This window comes from Pyrgilauda ruficollis, unplaced genomic scaffold (assembly GCF_017590135.1).
Source record: "Pyrgilauda ruficollis isolate IOZ18807 unplaced genomic scaffold, ASM1759013v1 scaffold96, whole genome shotgun sequence".
Taxonomy (NCBI): domain Eukaryota; kingdom Metazoa; phylum Chordata; class Aves; order Passeriformes; family Passeridae; genus Pyrgilauda; species Pyrgilauda ruficollis.
This window is the reverse complement of record NW_024531710.1, coordinates 1,567,504-1,585,378: the sequence shown is the minus strand read 5'-3', so window position 1 is coordinate 1,585,378 and position 17,875 is coordinate 1,567,504. Positions and strand designations below refer to the sequence as shown.

General features: G+C 38.7%; 1 protein-coding gene across 1 annotated transcript; it reads left to right on the top strand.

Moving 5' to 3' along the window:
- The first annotated feature begins 787 nt into the window (after window positions 1–787).
- CHRNA5 (cholinergic receptor nicotinic alpha 5 subunit) lies at window positions 788–17,850 on the top strand. The gene is made up of 6 exons (XM_041489804.1): window positions 788–947; window positions 9,753–9,904; window positions 10,192–10,236; window positions 11,496–11,605; window positions 12,553–13,384; window positions 15,361–17,850. Exons 1-6 carry the CDS (start codon window positions 842–844, stop codon window positions 15,520–15,522), a joined length of 1,407 nt encoding a protein of 468 aa, XP_041345738.1. The 5' UTR covers window positions 788–841; the 3' UTR covers window positions 15,523–17,850.
- Window positions 17,851–17,875: the final 25 nt, after the last annotated feature.

Sequence of the window (17,875 nt, the reverse complement as noted above, 5' to 3'; positions counted from 1 at the left end):
GTCTTAGATGTAAAAAATGTATTATTGCCAGCTGCTTCTATTTTTTGGGCAGTGTGTACACTACACATTGCCATTAGGATGACTTAGGAAAAATCACTGATTAAATTTCACAGTGTGTATGTTGGAATTTGTCCTTTGTAACAGATTTTATTTATCTGATACAGAAAAAAGTGGTGTTTTGTACAGAGTATTTATTACAGATGTTGTATATCTATAATATACCTAAAGATGTGGAAATATCCTAAGTCTTTTTAGCTTGCATTAGTTTATCTATTTTAGACTAAAAGTTCCAAAATATTCTAAATTAGAAGCTTTAAAAAATCGTACCGATTTAGAAACTCACAAAAAAAAAAAAAAAAAAACCCTACCGAGTGTTTCAAACGCAATGGAAATGAAAAGGTTTTTTTTTCGCCAGAAGTCACTTACACTCGCACCTCCCAAAAGCTCGGTGCAGCCGCAGCAGGCGTTGCCCGGTGCCGTGCCGGTTACGGGGCGCTGGCGCTGCAGCCGCGGCCGCACGGGACAGCCCCCGCGGCCCCGCCGGGCGCGCACCTGCTCGGCCCCGCCAGGAGCCGCTCCCGGGCGGCGGGACGGGCACGGGACCGAGTCTGCGGGCGCAGCGCCGCCGCCTCCTCCTCGCGGTACGTGCCGGGAGCTCCTCCGACGGCACCGGCTCCCGCGCCGGGCCGAGAGCGGCGCCGGGCCCGCGCGCTCCGAGGCTCCCGCCCCTCGCGCCTCCTCACGGCCCCCACGGGGCGGGGCCAGCGCCGCCCGGCCCCAGCGGCTCTCGGCTCCCGGCTCCCGCCGCGGGCCCGGAGGGAGCGGGGGCCGTGCCCTAGCCATGGCCGGGCGCGGAGCGCAACTGTGCTGCGGCCGCCCTCCGTCCGTGGTCCTCCTCACCTGGCTCTGCGCGCCCCTGCTCGGCCAGCCCGGAGCCTCACACGCGGGTAAGGCGCCTCGGGGCGGCTCCGGGGGTGGGGGTCGGCGGGGCTCCTGGGAAGAAGTGAAGGGTGAAAGGCGCTCCGGTGAGGAGCCAGGAGGGTGTCGGAGGGAAGGGCTCGGCCGGCCGGGGGTTCCGAGCCCGCCTGGCGCTGTGCGGGGCCGCCGGGGATGGGGCGGGCGGTGCCGTGGCCCGAGGGTCTGCGGGCGCCGCTGCCCTGCCCGGCCGTGCCCGGCTGGGAACACGGGCAGCGGGAGCGGTTCGTGAGGGGAATGAGGCGGGGTTTTGCGAGAGGGGAAAACTGTCGGAGATGGGGTCTCTGCGCGCCAGCTTCGTTTTCCGCGCCATCAACTTTTTCCCGGATGAGGTTCAGGTAAGGCTGGTGCCGGGTGCGGCGGCGGCTGCTGAGGGAGGATCGCAGGGCTGCGCTGGCCCCGGGAGAACGAGCGGGACCTGCCGAGAGCGCTGTCCAGCGGGCCCACCGGGGCCGCCCCCTCGCACAAGAGCGGGGAAAGTCTTTGCAAAACTGCAGCTTTTCAGGTGCATTATCAGTCTTGAATGCCTCACATTTCATTACATTACATACAGTTTCTAAACGTGTCTATGTATAACGCTTTAAAGATCTCGGCTGCCATAGCTTTCAGTTTTTAATCTGCTCACTTTTTGAGAGAAGGTGCAGTTGGGTTTGTGGTGCATGCTCTACATCTGGTACCGAGGTAAACTTGCAGAATGTATTTTAATAACTGTAATTTCGCATATGGATGTGACTGCACATGAAAACAACCCTCTTAAGAATTTATAACATGACTCTCTGTACTTTGGTCATGCATCATTTCTTTGACTTCAAAAGAGGCAGTCTCATAATTCAATCAGGATTTAACTTTCCGAGTTGAAGGATGTAAAATAGCATGTGAAGCTGGAGTGTTTATAGAATTACACAAAGATTAAAGGAGCAAAATCACCTCTCTTCTACAGATTTATTTAGAAACAGTTGTTTCAAAATGTTGCACTTACATAATTTGTAAGTGCATTCCCAAGAGTTTTGCAGACTGTCTTGAAAGCATAACTACAACAATTAAAGGCAGACAGAAAATTAATGAAAGATAAATTTGAGCGTTTTTTTATATTAACTGAAAATTGAAAAAGTGGTTGTAAATATCGTTTATGGAAACATTAATGGAAAGGTGTTGATTGTATCAACATCTAGGTTTTAATTCAGCCTACAAATACTCAGTCTGTTATTGCTGAATGTGGTTTAAAAGACTATTCTTTGTCCCAGCATTTGGAAAAGTAGTGTTTTTCCTGTTCTTCATGACAGAAGATACAAAATCATTATATTACATTATATGATTTATATGACTGCATGGAATTACCTGCAGTCAGGGTAAGCCAGGTTTTGCCTTGTGGCACAAGCCAGCAGTTTTGACTTCACTGAGAACTGATTGTATACAGTGAGGCTAAAGTTTCTTTTCATAACTTGTTTTTTTTTTTTTTCTAAAATAAAATGAAATTTGCTATAAGAGTGCTTGTAAATTAATTTGGTTTCCTTCAGTTAATAGTGAACCAATATTTTATCTTGGCTAACTCTGAATTGTCAGGAGAAAATACTTGCTGATTTAAAATACAGTTAAAGTATGTTATGTTCTTGCTCTGAATTTTCAACTAACAGGTGAGACTGGAATGCCCAAATGGAGTTGAGGTTAATAACAACCTCTAGCCTAGCCCTGCTGTGCTGTGCTGCAGACCTGTGATGGTGTTTCCCTGGCACTTCGTGCACCCAAGTGTTTTCCACTCAGTTTAACAGATCAAATCCTTCTCCCTACCCAACAGCGAGTGGCAAACCTTCCTGCTTGTATGGGTTTCTTGTGATTTTTCTCTTAAAAAACTATGTGCTTTTTGTAGAGGCTCTTAGGGGGATAAATGTGAGCATTGATTTGTGGAGAAATACCTGTGTTGGTTTGTAGAAGGAACTGTGAAAGGAAATACTTGCATAGTTTCCCATGTTTTAGAATGGTAAAACCCAAGGTTTGTGTGATATTATAGGTTTTGAAATCTCCTCATCTGGTTTTGAGCAATATAGCTGATTTCTGTGAGCTCTAGGATTCTGTGTTCCAGTGTATCCAAGACTGGAATGGAGCTGAGCGGGCAAAGCACTCCTGAGGCAGAAGGCAAGACTGGTGCCCAACATCTGCAGCACCCAGGGCTGCATTGGCAGCTTGTGAGAAGCCCTGGCCTGTTTCTTATTTCCCTAAGGTCTTTTTTACGTACATTTCAGATTTGTGTTTAATTCCATGACACGTGGCCTCTAAATTTATAAATGGTTCTACTTATCAGATTCTACATACTTGTTCTTCCTTGTGCTATCTGCATTTCCATACACCCTTTTTGCTGCTCGCTTTCAGCATTCCTCAATGCTTCACAGTCCATCTTCAGTCTTTACCGACAGGCCAGCAATCAGTGAAAATGATGGAATGATTAAAAGTGGTACAAAGAGGGAGGACAAAATCCTGGATCTGTTACAGGAAGGTCCCCCAGCCCTCAGTGTGACAGGATTTTCCCCGGGGCAGGCTGGCATGAAGCAGCCTTTTCCTGCTTGGAGGGGGATCCCAGCTGTGTCTGTGGGAGCTGAGGGGAGCACGGTGTGTGTCGGTGAGCTCGGCAGCAGTGCTGCAGCACAGCACGGGCCTGCAGTTACAGCTGCAGGTCACTGTCACTGCTGCTGGCAGTCCTGTCCTAGGGAGCACAGGAAGCTCTTTGGCACGTGCTGCAGACTTAGCACGGATGTTCAGAAAGGAATGGTTGGTGGTCCAATTAGCTCTTAATCTAAGGACTGTCAGTTCACATCTATTTCTTGGTTAGTTTACAAACTACGTGCTAGTCTATTATGGTTACTAACCAAAGTTGTACATGTATTCAGAAATATGTGCCATAATGATACCTTGTTGCTAAGCTGTTAGGGGGTAGTTTCATTCTCCTTTACAACTATCAAGTTGTACCTTTAACATTTTAAATTTGAATTGAATGTGAGCAGCCTTTGTGCCTCCGTGCGTGTTTAGAATCCCCGCCTGTCACGCGGGAGACCGGGGTTCAATTCCCCGACGGGGAGCCAAGCTGTAATAAACAGGGCCAGGAGATCAGCTCCTTTAAAGAGGCCTTTATTAAGAACAGCTCTTGGGTGGGGAACCCGAGAGGTCACGCACACCACCACTGCTCCCACAGGACAACCACGAGAGGCCTCAGAAGGCAATGCTGGCTCATAGCCTAGGAGTGTCATCCCGACTGAGTACTCCTCAAGCCATGGTGACAGGACGGAATCCGGCTCTGGTCCATGGTGGGTGATTCCCTGTAGTGCTGCCAGTTTAAAATCATAGTTTATGTGCTGGTTTGTTGTTTTTGAGAGAGTCCATATCGTACCAACATCTCCTCATTAAATTCAGTCCGGGTGCAAGTCCCACTGGGAGCAGGGGAAGTGGTTCCTGATGGAAAGGGATGCAAACACAGGGTAAGATAGTAGCACTTAACAGTGGCAACCAAAAGCAAACATTCAACATTCAACAACAGACTGACACTTCAAATTAAGATCCTATCAACTTCATCAACATTAACTAGCATCTGCCACTGTGAAAAAGAGCTCCCATCTCCAGTGTTTCATTTCTCACAGTAAGTACTAAGCAGTATTGCAGTTCAAAATTCCTCACAGTTTCATGTCCAATATTTGTTGTTTTATTTTGCTCCTGGTTGGCTGGAGGTTGATGTTCTAGTTTAGAGAGAAGGCACAAATCTTCCCAGTAACTTTAAAGCCACCTTTTCCATGCTTGTAGGTGTGGTGATAGGGTTTGCCTTTATTTTTTAAACAGGGGAGGAAAAGATAGTTCTGGGAAGTTCAGAATGTAATAGTTGGTTTTTCTGACTTCTATTCAGTAAATAGAATAAAGTTAGTATTGCTACTTTGACTTACAGACATCCTAGTTAAGATGATTGTGATCTTTCTAAATGCTTGCTGTTAATTAAGCTCTTGACTGTGATTGGATTCTGGGCAATTGCTAATGCATAGAAGGAAAAGTAGGCCAAAAATTAAAGACCGTGCAGGAAGTATGGCTCATGATTCTTTTCAAAGGGTCAGAGGAATCAGTATAAAATAAAACTTTAATTTAATACATTATTTGTCTTTTCTACCTAATGAAATAATGATGGGAGATCATCTCAATAAATATCCTAGAGTATGGAAGGCAGGGATATTGTATATATTTCTTCACCTTACAGATTTCTAAGCACATTATTAGTTGTAGTATGTAGCAGTTAATTTGTGGATAATGGTTTGTGTTATAATACCCCAGAATTAAAGAATATAATGTTAACTGCGAAGTATGGATATTTTGCAATGTTTATTGTCCTTAGCAGTGTTTTTTTGTTTGTTTGTTTGGTTTTTTTTTTTTTTTGCTGTAATGGTATATGATTATAAATAATATATTACTTCTCAATATGCATGTTAACATTACACTTCTAGAAAGTGACCCTTTCCCTTTCCCCATGGGCCTCCTTTTGCACCCAGTAGTGATGCAAAGATAACCTGAAATCATTAACACTTAATTCTGTCAATTAGAAAATGCTTTGAGTTACACTGTTTAAATTAGAAAATGCTTTGAACTGCACTGTTTAATGTACAAGGACCAGTGTTACACCTGCACTGCCATTCTGGCTCTTAGACTCAAGTATTTCACTGGTAATTCTTATAAAAGGAATAATGTTGCTAAATCATATTAAGATGCTAGGAAATTGAATCCCATAATGGCACAATAAATTACAAAAGTGTTATTCTTTTGTAAAACCCATCTTTTGTTTCTTATCTACAACATTTAAAATGTCAGCCATTAGCAGCCCATGTGAAATTTTGACTTCAGAATGTTATCAAGATAAATAGACTTGTACATGTTTCATCATGCTATTCCTGTATCTGAGGCCCATGTAATGTTTCACCCAATTTTCTAAATAGTTCTTCCAAAGTACTTTAATAAAAAAGTTTGTTAAATACTTATGGAGGAAGTGGTAGAACCGAATTTTTAAATACAATGTTTTCAAGGTCAAGTGTTTCATTAGAATTTTTACTTAGCCTTTGTCAAAAGCGTTCTCCAGCTACTTCAGAGTTTTAAAAAAATTGAATAATTACTCTGCTTTGTGCATAAACATTTGTTTCCTTTGTGCAGAATTAAAATTTGGGCCATCCAACCTCATATACGATTTAGGTGTGGTTTTTTGGTGTTTTTTTCTTGCTAAATATGGACTTACACACTGAGGGGCAGTGAGAAGAGTTTAAGGTGCAGATAATAAAGGAAATGTTGTCTTTGGGAGTTATCACTGAACAGTGCAGAGAGCTACCTTTGATGTAAACTGCAAAGGTTCCCTGACCTCAATAAAAATGAAGACACACAAATACAAGCCAGCTTAGAAGTGCCCTTGAAAGGCTACAGATCTTTTTTAGTACTCTGAGCTGGAGGCAGGGGTGAGTGTTGCTATAATCTCTTGCCATCTGATTTAGTATGAGATTGTACTCTGAGTTGTTTGTTTGCTAATCTTGCTAGTCATAGGTTTTAACCTCTTTCTGTTTTTCTCCAGCCAGCATAGAGACTCTGCTGCCTTAAGCCATTAAAACCTGTTTTCCTCTCTTTACATTTTTTCCCCTTGTCACCAGCTCTTCACAATTTTTTGAACTGATGTTAATACAAGGAGTAACTAAGAAAGCCCCTTGTTGTAATCTTAAAATCATAGATACGTGGAAAAGAGATGTAAAACATATGCAGTCTGTGTAACAAATTATTTGAATGGCCATATTAAATAAAATGTACAAGGTACGGGTGATTACTTTTTTTGTTTTTGCCAAGTCTTAATATACTCTTATCATTTCCAGCCTCCTCATGGAGCTCTCCTTTGTTCAAGATGTCTTTTCTAGACCAGTTTGCCCCAGTGTATTAATAAAGAGAACAAACTAGAAATATTGAAATGTGTGGATACATCTGTGATCAGAAAAAGAAAGAAAGAAATAATTGAACTATATTGTTAGTAAATAATGGTCATTGTAATAGATCAGTGAGTATACTATAGGTCTGAGTATAAAATGTTTGAAAAATAATCTAAGTATATAAAAGCAGTAAAGAAACATGTCCCCTTTTAGCATAGCAGAGGAGATGCTGTGTTTTAAGAGAAGCTTCATCTGGAAAGAACATGTAACCTGAAGATGCTGTATCGTTGCACAGGAGGTCGTCTTACAGGGACACTGAAATGGTGAAAGTGCAACTTTGCCTCTGCATTGCTTCAAGGTCAATTAATTGAGAGATAATATCCAGCTGCATTGTCAGTCTTAAATTCAGTTGAGAGTTGTAACTGGAGGAGGGAAATGTAATTAATGCTAATATAGAAATGAAGTATTTATGAAATATTAGGCTGAAATATACACAAAACCATTCATAATTCAGGAAATAGGGGTATAGAAATAGAGAAATTAGGTTGTATCTTCAGGAAGCATTCTTTCGGATGTCTGTAAAACGTAGGGCTTGGCAAATCTGTCTATAGTTACAAATAAGAATAAATCCTTGGCTAATGAGGATATACTGAACCAGTTAAATATATTTTTGGCACTTGTATATTTACAAGATAACTTGTACATGTGCAGCCTTCTGTTGCTGGATCCTTTCTGGCAGCAATTCTTATGTCCTGTGAGTTTTTCTGTATCCACCTGAGCTATCTCAGCAGCATGGTGTAAGTTGCCCATCAGTTCTTTGCACATCCCACAAGTCAGAAAGGTTTGTATTTTGAAACAGAAGGGTGACCTGTCTTAAAACCCAAATGTTGATTTGGCCCACAGCAAGAGCCATTCAGCAGCATGTTAGTGTAGGGTAAGACTTGTAGGAAAAGGGGTCCTGCTGCTCCCCCTGTGCTGATCCTGTTTCTTATGCTACATTCTGCTTTTGCTGCTACTATGACATTTCAGAGAAATCTGGTTAGTGTGTAAAACAGTAGTATTTCTGCTGGACTGCCCCACACCTGCAGTGCCAAAGGTAGGGAACTGCCTTGCTGAGCTCTGCAGTGCTTTGGCTGTTTTGACCAAAGCACCTGTACATGGAGCCTTTTGCAGCACAGCAGTCGCACTTCAATGAATGCAAGGGAGCTTAAAACTTGGACTGCCCATCTTAGTTTGTCCAGGCTGCAGTGGCTGCAGTCATGTGGGACTGGGTTAGCTCAGTTCAAATTAATGGCTTAAGGGGTGTCAGCCAAGCCTCTGCCACAAACACCAAGTCATGGAAGTGTTGGTCATGGAAGTGTTGTCAGCTCTGAGGCAGCTTCAGCAAGTTTTGTGGAAATGAGAACTGATGCCCTATACAGGTGTGACACTACCTGACATACAGTGTAGTCATCCCAGGCAATTCTGAAATCCTAGTCCTCTTCAGTATCTATGAATTGCTGATTTACTGAATGTTGATGGTAATGAACTTCAAGTAGACATTATTTATGCTACCTTTAATTGATACTTTGTTTCCTTTAGCTTGTTTTATGAGAAAGATTAGATACCACCACGGTTTTGCTGCTTGTATCATTCCTAGTTGAGCTACTTCTGTTATGTTGACTAAATTCACCTCCTCTCCAAACAAAGTAATGTTAATCTTTTAAATCTCTCCTTGTATGGATGACTGTCTCTGGTTTTAATCTGTTTATGTCATTCTCTGGTGATTTTCTGCTTCTGATGTATCTTTTTTTAGATGGATGCTGTTAGTGAGCACATGATTTCTAGAGAGGTTGTGCCATAGATTTATGTAATAGCATAATATTTTAAGTCTGTATTTAAAAGAGATGGTGGTGAGCTCCTTTCTTTTGTTTATGCTGTCCCTTGAACTAATGATAATGGTTGCTAGGTCTTTTTTTGGCAGTAGTTCCTTTTAAAATTTCATTGGTAAGTAGTAAAAATCTTTATGTAGAACATGTCAGTGTTTTGTGGTGGTCATTCTAATTTATCTCTGGGGATTGCAGACCCTTCTGTGCAAGGTGATGTTGTAGTTTGTGCTTCTCGAGGCAGCAGCCATCTTCAGGTGTTTCACAACACCTTTGAAAGCTGTTCTTACTCAAGTTATTTAGCTAGACTCACATCTTCCCTTTTTTCCTCCCATCTCTCCATCTTCCCCAAAATTACCCCTCGAGAGCTATGAAAAAGAGCTAGAAAGGTGCATTCCAGTCAGTGTAACATTAGCATGGGTAGAGAGTCCACTGGTAAGTAGTTTGGCATATGCATCTAAGATACAAGGCAGTGTGAGGGAAAGTGTTCTACAAGTGCAGCAAAATTTATACATGGTAAATGTGCCCCAACATTAGAAGAAATACATTAAACATTAAAAATACATAAATACATTTAGAGACTGAAGTTTCAAACTGGGTTGCAAGTTATGCAATATACTACAGGTGTGTGATGTGGATGTAGGTTGACAGAACTTCAGTCCCTCATAGGTCAGCTTTCTGTTTTAGAGGAGTTCCATAGTTGCTTGGCACTGGGTAAATGATATAAGAGCTTTTTGCCTGCTGAGATTATCTTAATGTTCTTGAGTCATCAATTTTAGAAGCGTGATAATGGTATGAGGATGCTAATAAAACCAGGTAACTTCATAAAATTCTACTTCCATGACCTTGGGCATGCTTCTAGAGAGAAGGGGATGAGATGAGAAATTGAACTATGCAAAAAAAAAAAACAACCTGTAACTGTTTGGACACAAGAATGCAGATGTACACTTCTCATTTGAATCAGTGTTAATAATTTTTTTTTTTAATATAGCTGTATCTGAACCTTCTTTTATTGCTAAAAGTGAAGATCGTTTGTTTAAGCATTTATTTGAAGACTATCAAAGATGGGTTCGTCCAGTGGAACGCTTGAATGACACAATAAAAATCAAGTTTGGCCTTGCAATCTCTCAGCTAGTGGATGTGGTATGTAGTAAATAAGTTGTATTTCTTTTTCCACTGATTTTAAAAGGAGCATAATTTCATGTGAAATAATTGTGCCTGTTAAACACAATAGATTAAGCATCTTAAATTATTATCTGTGTAATAAAAATGCCCTGTAGATGAATATATAATGTTCTCATATAAACATACATAGTGATTAGAATGCTTTCAGCAGTGTGTTTTGTATTTTAAGTTACAGGCCTCTGTGAACTAAAGCAGCTATTTCCTATGGATAGATTATTTTTTGTGATATATGCTTTATTTTACAGGATGAGAAAAATCAATTGATGACAACAAATGTGTGGTTGAAACAGGTATGTGTAAAATACTGATGAAGATTTCTGAAGCTTCATAACTGCAAATCAAAATTTAGGAGAAACTTTTCTAGTTAATGTATATTCAAAAAACTTAGCTCTTGCATGAAATTTTGTTTCACATAGTATCTTTATAGACTGTCCCTGGAAATTATTTAAAGGATTAATTGTGACAAATCTCTTAAGAAAACCATAACAAGGTAAATAAAAATTCACCAAATTAAAAGTAATATGATATGGCATTACATGGCCATTTAATATACCAAGGTGTATATATCCAACCATAAATTGCTGCTTCAGTATGAAAGTTTTCATTCAAAAGCTTTATTAAGAAAAGTATGGTTGGTGTATTCTTCTGTATAATATTTTTGAGGTCTTTTTCCTGTGGGATATTTGAAATTATTTGATATACATTATTGTAGAATTCCACTTTCAAAGTTAAATATGCTTGCTAGAAGGAAATACTTTTTTCTCTTAAGTATATTTGGGTTTGGGCAGGAAAAAGCCTTAAGCTTTGTAATTGTCAGAGTCCAGTGCTAAACTTAATTGCCAGTATTTACTTGGGTAATGCTGCTCACAAATCATTCTTAATTTCACTGAGAAGAATCTTTGCAGATGCTGGGTGTACTTACTAGCTTATGGAATTATTTTTGTTTGGGCTAATTCCTTTCTGTTTGTTTATTTGATTTTTTTTCCTTTTGCTTCCCATTTCCTTCTTTTCATTAACTGTAATTTTAGGCCAAGTTTTTATTTTCAGGAAAACTTTGAGATTAGTCAGCAAATATGAGATGGCCATGTGGACTGATGATTCTTTGTGCCCTCTGTAATAGTTTCTGCAGATCTTCTTGAAGCTGAACCAGTTTTAAGAGTTGGAACATGATGGGGTTTTTTTATAATGAAAATGTTTAAATTGCTTCTGATTAGCTTCCAGTCATTGGTATTCATCCAGAACAAGCTTTTTTCAAATTTAATTTATACAATTAAATTACATTATAATAGTTCTTACTTACAAATACATGCTCTGAAAAAAGAACATCATATCTTAAGTTCTGCACAGAAACATTGTCAAGCAGCTCTAATAACAGAAAACAAATACTGAATGAGGTAACTACGTGCCTGTTCAGCAACTCCATTGTTTTATGCCAATGTTATTTCAATTTGACTGTTGTTAATTGTCCTGTTATCTATTTTCATCTGGTATCACCCTGCTGAAATCCACTTCCCAATAATAATGATTTTTGCATCTCACATATTCACAGGAATGGATAGATGTGAAATTAAGGTGGAATCCTGAAGACTATGCTGGAATAACATCTATCCGTGTCCCATCAGATTCTATTTGGATTCCAGATATTGTGCTGTATGACAAGTAAGGTTTGAATCTTTTCATACAAAATGCATTTACTTTATAACTTTGCTGACCAAACTGCTTCTAGGAGGCTCACGGGATAGATAATGTGTACCTTTAGTGGGCTAGGAACCTGTGGAAGAACTTGCCTCTGAATGCAAATAGACTTTGTTGCCATGTTAAGTGCTCAAATGTTTTGCTTTACTTCTGAATGGAATTTCTAGTCCCTTTGAAAAGGTTACTTCAATTTTGTTGTGTGACTTTCTTTCTTTATTGGAGAAAAATATCTTACACAGTGCTGTCTATAAATAGTGTAGTGTGATGGGAGAGAAGCAACTAATTTATGCTGTTGTAGGTCATATTCAGCATGGAATTAAAGTCAGGTGCATTTAACAGTAAGGGGAGGTTGGGTTGGTTTTGATTTTTTTTTTTTCTTTGGAAATTAACAGATTTCAGAAACAAGAACTTTTGAATTAACCTTTCTGAACAACTTAGGTGCATATACAGTGATTTTACATTCCTGACTTGTCGAGTCAGGATAAAAGGCTGTTGCAGTGATTGTAAATTCAAGTTTGGGCACAAGTATTGTTTTACCTGTTTCGTGACTCTTTTTCTTCGATAATTATGATTTGGCTAAATTTAAAAGTACTTATTCTCTCTTACTAATAGAAACACCAGAGCTGGGTCATGCTGTTAAAAATCAGGATTTTACAATTGTTTCATAAGTCATTGGGACCATAGAAAGTTACAGAGATCTCTCCAGGACTTGAAAATATTCTTCAGTCTTCCAAAGCTGTTTACCTATGTTAGCTTCAGATTTGAGGGGAAAAAGTTGACTATGAAGACAATACAAAATTTTGGCTATCAAGGGATAGACAGCTGAAATGACAATAACGAAGCATCATTTCTTCTTTAAATACATCCCCACACCCCATTGTAATTGCCTGCATTTATCTCTCTTCTTTCAGTGCAGATGGACGTTTTGAGGGAACATCTACAAAAACTGTGGTAAAATACGATGGCACCATTGCTTGGACTCCACCTGCAAACTACAAAAGTTCTTGTACTATTGATGTAACATTCTTCCCCTTTGACCTTCAAAATTGTTCAATGAAATTTGGTTCCTGGACTTATGACGGCTCACAGGTTGATCTAATTCTTGAAGATTATGATGTAGACAAAAGAGACTTTTTTGATAATGGAGAATGGGAAATAGTGACTGCAACAGGGAGCAAAGGAAACAGGACTGATGGATGCTGCTGGTATCCTTTTGTTACATATTCATTTATAATTAGACGTTTGCCACTTTTTTACACTTTGTTTCTCATTATTCCTTGTATTGGGCTTTCATTTCTAACTGTCCTTGTCTTCTATCTTCCTTCAAATGAAGGTGAAAAAATTTCACTCTGCACTTCAGTACTGGTATCTTTGACTGTTTTTCTTCTTGTTATTGAAGAAATTATTCCATCATCTTCTAAAGTTATCCCACTCATAGGAGAGTATTTGGTGTTTACTATGATATTTGTGACCTTGTCCATTGTGATCACTGTCTTTGCCATCAACATCCACCACCGCTCCTCGTCCACACACAACGCCATGGCACCCTGGGTTCGCAAGATATTTCTGCACAAGCTGCCCAAGCTGCTTTGTATGAGAAGCCACGTCGATAGGTACTTTGCTCAGAAGGAGGAAACAGCAAATATGAATGGATCAGAATCATCCAGGAACACCTTGGAAGCAGCTCTGGATTCCATCCGCTACATTACGAGACATGTGATGAAGGAGAATGAAGTTCGCGAGGTGAGTGTGTCGGTCCTGCTGCACTGATTTTGTGCAAGTGCAAATTAGAAAACCAAGACCTTTACTGTGCAGTTGCATATTAAAGATGTGCTACAGATTCCCAGCTTTTGTACTTTGCTGAAGTTGTGTAGTTGTTTCCACTGGGAAAAAAGTGCGAATATGGTACAATCCTGAGACTATTTGGCTGATACAGTACAGTATTTGGGGTCTTCAGAAGTCTTTTGCTGTTTTCTAATAGTTCTTGTCACTAGTTACACATTGTGAGACACTTGTCTGTGACAAGAGCATGTACTGTAACTGTTCCCTCCAGCACCGCTGAGATGACAAGAGAAGGAGATCTTTTTCACTTTAATGTTGTACTCGAAGGCTGTCTTGAAAAATGCATTTGCCTTATATTTTCCAAATATATACTGCCAATACTTATCTTGCAGCTTTCAATTTCAAATAAAAACAGTTTGAGTGCTCTAGCTTATATTAGTTTATATACAGGCTATAGCCATATGTTGGCCATTTTGTGCTCAGATGAAACATGGACTCAATGACTTCCTAAGTGTTCTCTTCTACCCTTACTATTATTTGCCCTAAGTTTTATCAAAAGATGTCAGAGGCTTTTTTTCAGTGTCAGAGTGTATTTGCACTCTGAATTATCCTTAATGAATGTTTACAACATTTGTGTAAGAGCATTAGAAATCTGTTTTCTTTACATGCTCTTTAAGCTAGCACCATTGGTACATCAGAGACTTAAATGCTATTTCCAGCCTAATGTAGAAGTTTGTAGAAATATAGAAGTTTGTGGTGCACTGTCTGTTCCTGATGGCAAAGCCTGAGGTTCTTTCAGTCTATATGGGAATTGCTGTCTTCAGAAGGCTCTGGTTGCTGAGAGTGTGTTCTCCCATACAAGACTTGGAGTAATGTACCTCCTCTGATGTGCCTTCTCAGGACTTGATTCTGACATTGTCACAAGGGATGTGGCCTAGATTTTTAATAAATGTATCTGCTGTACTGTTAAAGCAGCATCTGCATTGTATGAACAACAGAAATATAATAGTTTGCTATTAAATGCATAATTTCCTGTAAATTAAGTGTTGACTGTGAGTGACAAGTAGTAAGTATTTTGTTTTTCAAGTGTAATGTTGTTACTATAAACCTTGGAAATTAATATACAGCTGTCTGGGGATTCAGCTGTTTTATTATTACTGGGCTCCAGAGAATGCAAGCTTTAATTGTAAAAGTTGTTAATAAACACTAGACAGCTAGTGCTATTGTAGCCTTACATCTTAGGAAGCATTAGGCTTGGGAAACATGGATAGCTCCAGTTCAAATCCAAGACAATTGTTTGGCACAGTTTTAATTTGCTTGCACAATTAAATCTGCAATACTTGCAAAACTGTGTATAGATATGAATAATTTTATCAAAAAAGAAAGTAGTTTTGAAACTAGTGTGAGTATTCTCCCCAGTATAATTCTTTGCAGCTTTCAGCAATTGTTTGTAACACAACAACTGCTCTGTACTAACAATTTAAAAAAAAAAATTTATTTACTACTTGGCAGGCTTGGTTTTGGTTTTCTGGTTAGTTTTTTTGTTGTGGGTTGGTGTTTTTGGTGTTTGGAGACTTTTTTTACAACTTTTGCTTCCAACTCCTCCTTGGGAATTCCACGTTGTGATGTCATGTGTCATGTATCCTGCAGTATGTTAGAAAATGGCAGGCCAGTCTCATCTCTATAGATGAGGATGTTTGGTGCTTCTCAGGGTCAATTCCTGCATCAAAACCTACATAGCTTATCAATCTTCACAGAGGGAAGCTTGCTTCAGTTCTAACTCGCAGTATAATTATAAAATATTGTTCCAGAGGGTTATCATAGGGACATGGTTTGGAAAAGTGTATCTTGAGATAATTAAGAGTTGCAGGATTTTTTACTGTGTTTTTGCCTGTTCTTGCACACACTGACCAACTCATGTGCTCTCTGTGTTTTAGGTTGTTGAAGACTGGAAATACATTGCTCAGGTGCTTGATCGAATGTTCTTATGGGCTTTTCTTCTGGTTTCAATAATTGGATCACTTGTGTTATTTATTCCTGTTATTCATAAATGGGCAAGTATAATAGTCCCTACCCATATAGGCAGTACAAATGCATAAAGTATTTTTGGAGCTATGTCCTATTGATCTGGCTCTAAATTTTGCAGTAGCTCTGTTTCCATGCATGTTCTTTGTAGGTATGTTTCTGATAGAGTGAAAAAAAAAAATCCAGAACTAGAAAATTAGTTTTATCTTAAAGCATGGCATTCCCAGGACACATAGAAGTCAGTCTGCTTATTGCCAGTCTACTGAGTTACTGCCAAGCCAGGTCAGGATTAAAAGAACCATTTTAAGCCATGGCATGTATGATTTATCAAAAAAGCAGACACTGACACCTACTGTGATATAGAAGGATTTCAATTTTTTAATGATGATCACTGTAGTCCAATTATTAAACTACTATATCAATTGTTATACTGAATATTACATATTTGCAGTTATACAGTAGAGTTGTTTATTTCAATTTAGTAGACAAAGGTGAATTTTCATCACTTCTCTTCAGTGTGTTGTAGAAGTCTGAAATTTCACCAGAGTAATTTAAAATAATAAAAATATAAGTTAAACTTCCTGTGTATCTAATATACAACTAAGAAAAGCAATTTGGCCATGTTTAGCCTTTATAAATTTTCAGTGGAATTTGCTGCTAAATTTTAAAGCTTGATAATTCTGGGATACCAACATGAGCATTTAATAAGCCTTAAAATGCCTAAAGCATGTATGTATATTGATGTCTCCATCAGCTTTGGAAAGAAAGGCAAAGGCAGTTAACTGAGTTCCCAAGGTGCTAAGTATTCTAAGGGGCTGGAGCATTCAGATTTCTTTACTCTTGATGAAGAATTCGATACAGTGTGTGAGTTTACAGACATGTTCATTATTTCCTGTATCTGGGTGTTTCTCAGAATTAAGATTTTTAAACACAGGCAGAAGGAATTTGTGGAGCATCTTTCTGAAGGAATATATATTACTATAAATTACTATGCTGTGGAACCAAATGGAGATGATTAATGATTTTCACATTTGTTTAATTGAACTTAAGAAAGATACCTTGGATTAGTTCTTTCACTTTAAAAACCATGTGTAACTCTAAGCAGCAAGGACTTAGAGTTTTCTGTATTTCCTTTTGCCTAAGATCATTGAAAACGAACTTGCAATTTTCCAATTATTCCATTAAAATGCATTCTTTACACTGATTCCAATGCCACCTTTCTTCCTTTCTTAATAGTTTTATTTCTGGAAAAGACTCTAAAATAGTTGGGTGTTTTCCAACACTAAAGTTTTTTCAGTGTTGTTCATAATATAATTGCATCCTGTAGGCCTAATACAGGAGTAGAGCAGGCGAGAGCAAATCTTAGGAAGTTTTTGTTTGCTTAAATTACTACATGAAATATAACATGTTTAGGTGAGAAGTTTTAATGTAAACTGTGGTATCTTCAATAATTTAAAGTTTTTATAGTGATTATAAATTTGAACAACAGATATGTATTTCTCCCATACTCCCTCCCAGATCTCCTTTAGAGAAGCCCTGCACTAATTATAATAGTGATTACTTATGTAATAATTTATATATAATTGAATATTTATTTCAAAATGTTTTAATCTGCAGGACAGTCTTAGTTTTGTGTAGCTTTTAAAGGCTCACAAATAGGGAAATTATATCAGGCAGACCTTTTTTTTTCTTTTTTTTTTTTTTATAATAGCAGTTACGGATTTACTCTTCTTCAGTTACACAGTTACATCTGACATTGGATATCCATGTTTCCTCTATTCCCATCATAACTTGCACAGTGAATTTGCAAAGATTATCTGTTTTAATTCATTAATATAAGAGCTTTAACTTCCCAGTATTACTGAGGTTAAGCAATGCATCAATGACTTTCTCTGTGTGCAAGTTGCAGAAATACTTCAGATAGCTTGTTTCTTCTTCAAATACAACATTTCTTTTTAAAGTCTTCCATAGGTTTGAATTACTGAAATTTATCTTACCTGTAGAGAAAGCAAAATGAGTACAACTGTAGATTAGATATATATCTCATTTTTTTACTCTCCATTTCATCTTTTTCCCCTTGTTAAATGATGTCTCCAGGCTGCTCAGTTACATCATGATGGGCAGCACATTGTCCAGTGGAGTCACTCTCTCTATTATAGTAAATCACAGTTTTTGCAAATGCATGGATTTCTTTTAGTGACTTCTAGTCTGATCATGATAGATTCAAATAACGCAGCTGACACTGGAATCCTCGGGGTCTTCTGCTTATCAGGTGTGTCTGAAACAAAAGAATGTTAATATACTCAGAAGCATGGACTTTTACTTCTGTACCTTACTGCTGAATGTATTGAACTGTAGGTAATACTACCTTATCTAGATCTCTGTCACTTACTCAAAATAAATGAAAAAAAAAGGCACAGTTTTCAA

Excerpts from the sequence above, each read along its gene's own strand:
- CHRNA5 (XM_041489804.1), top strand. The coding sequence starts at position 842 with ATGGCCGGGCGCGGAGCGCAACTGTGCTGCGGCCGCCCTCCGTCCGTG. Across the intron at positions 10,237-11,495 it reads CAAATGTGTGGTTGAAACAG|GAATGGATAGATGTGAAATT; the intron begins GTATGTGTAAAA and ends ACATATTCACAG. Across the intron at positions 11,606-12,552 it reads GATATTGTGCTGTATGACAA|TGCAGATGGACGTTTTGAGG; the intron begins GTAAGGTTTGAA and ends CTCTTCTTTCAG.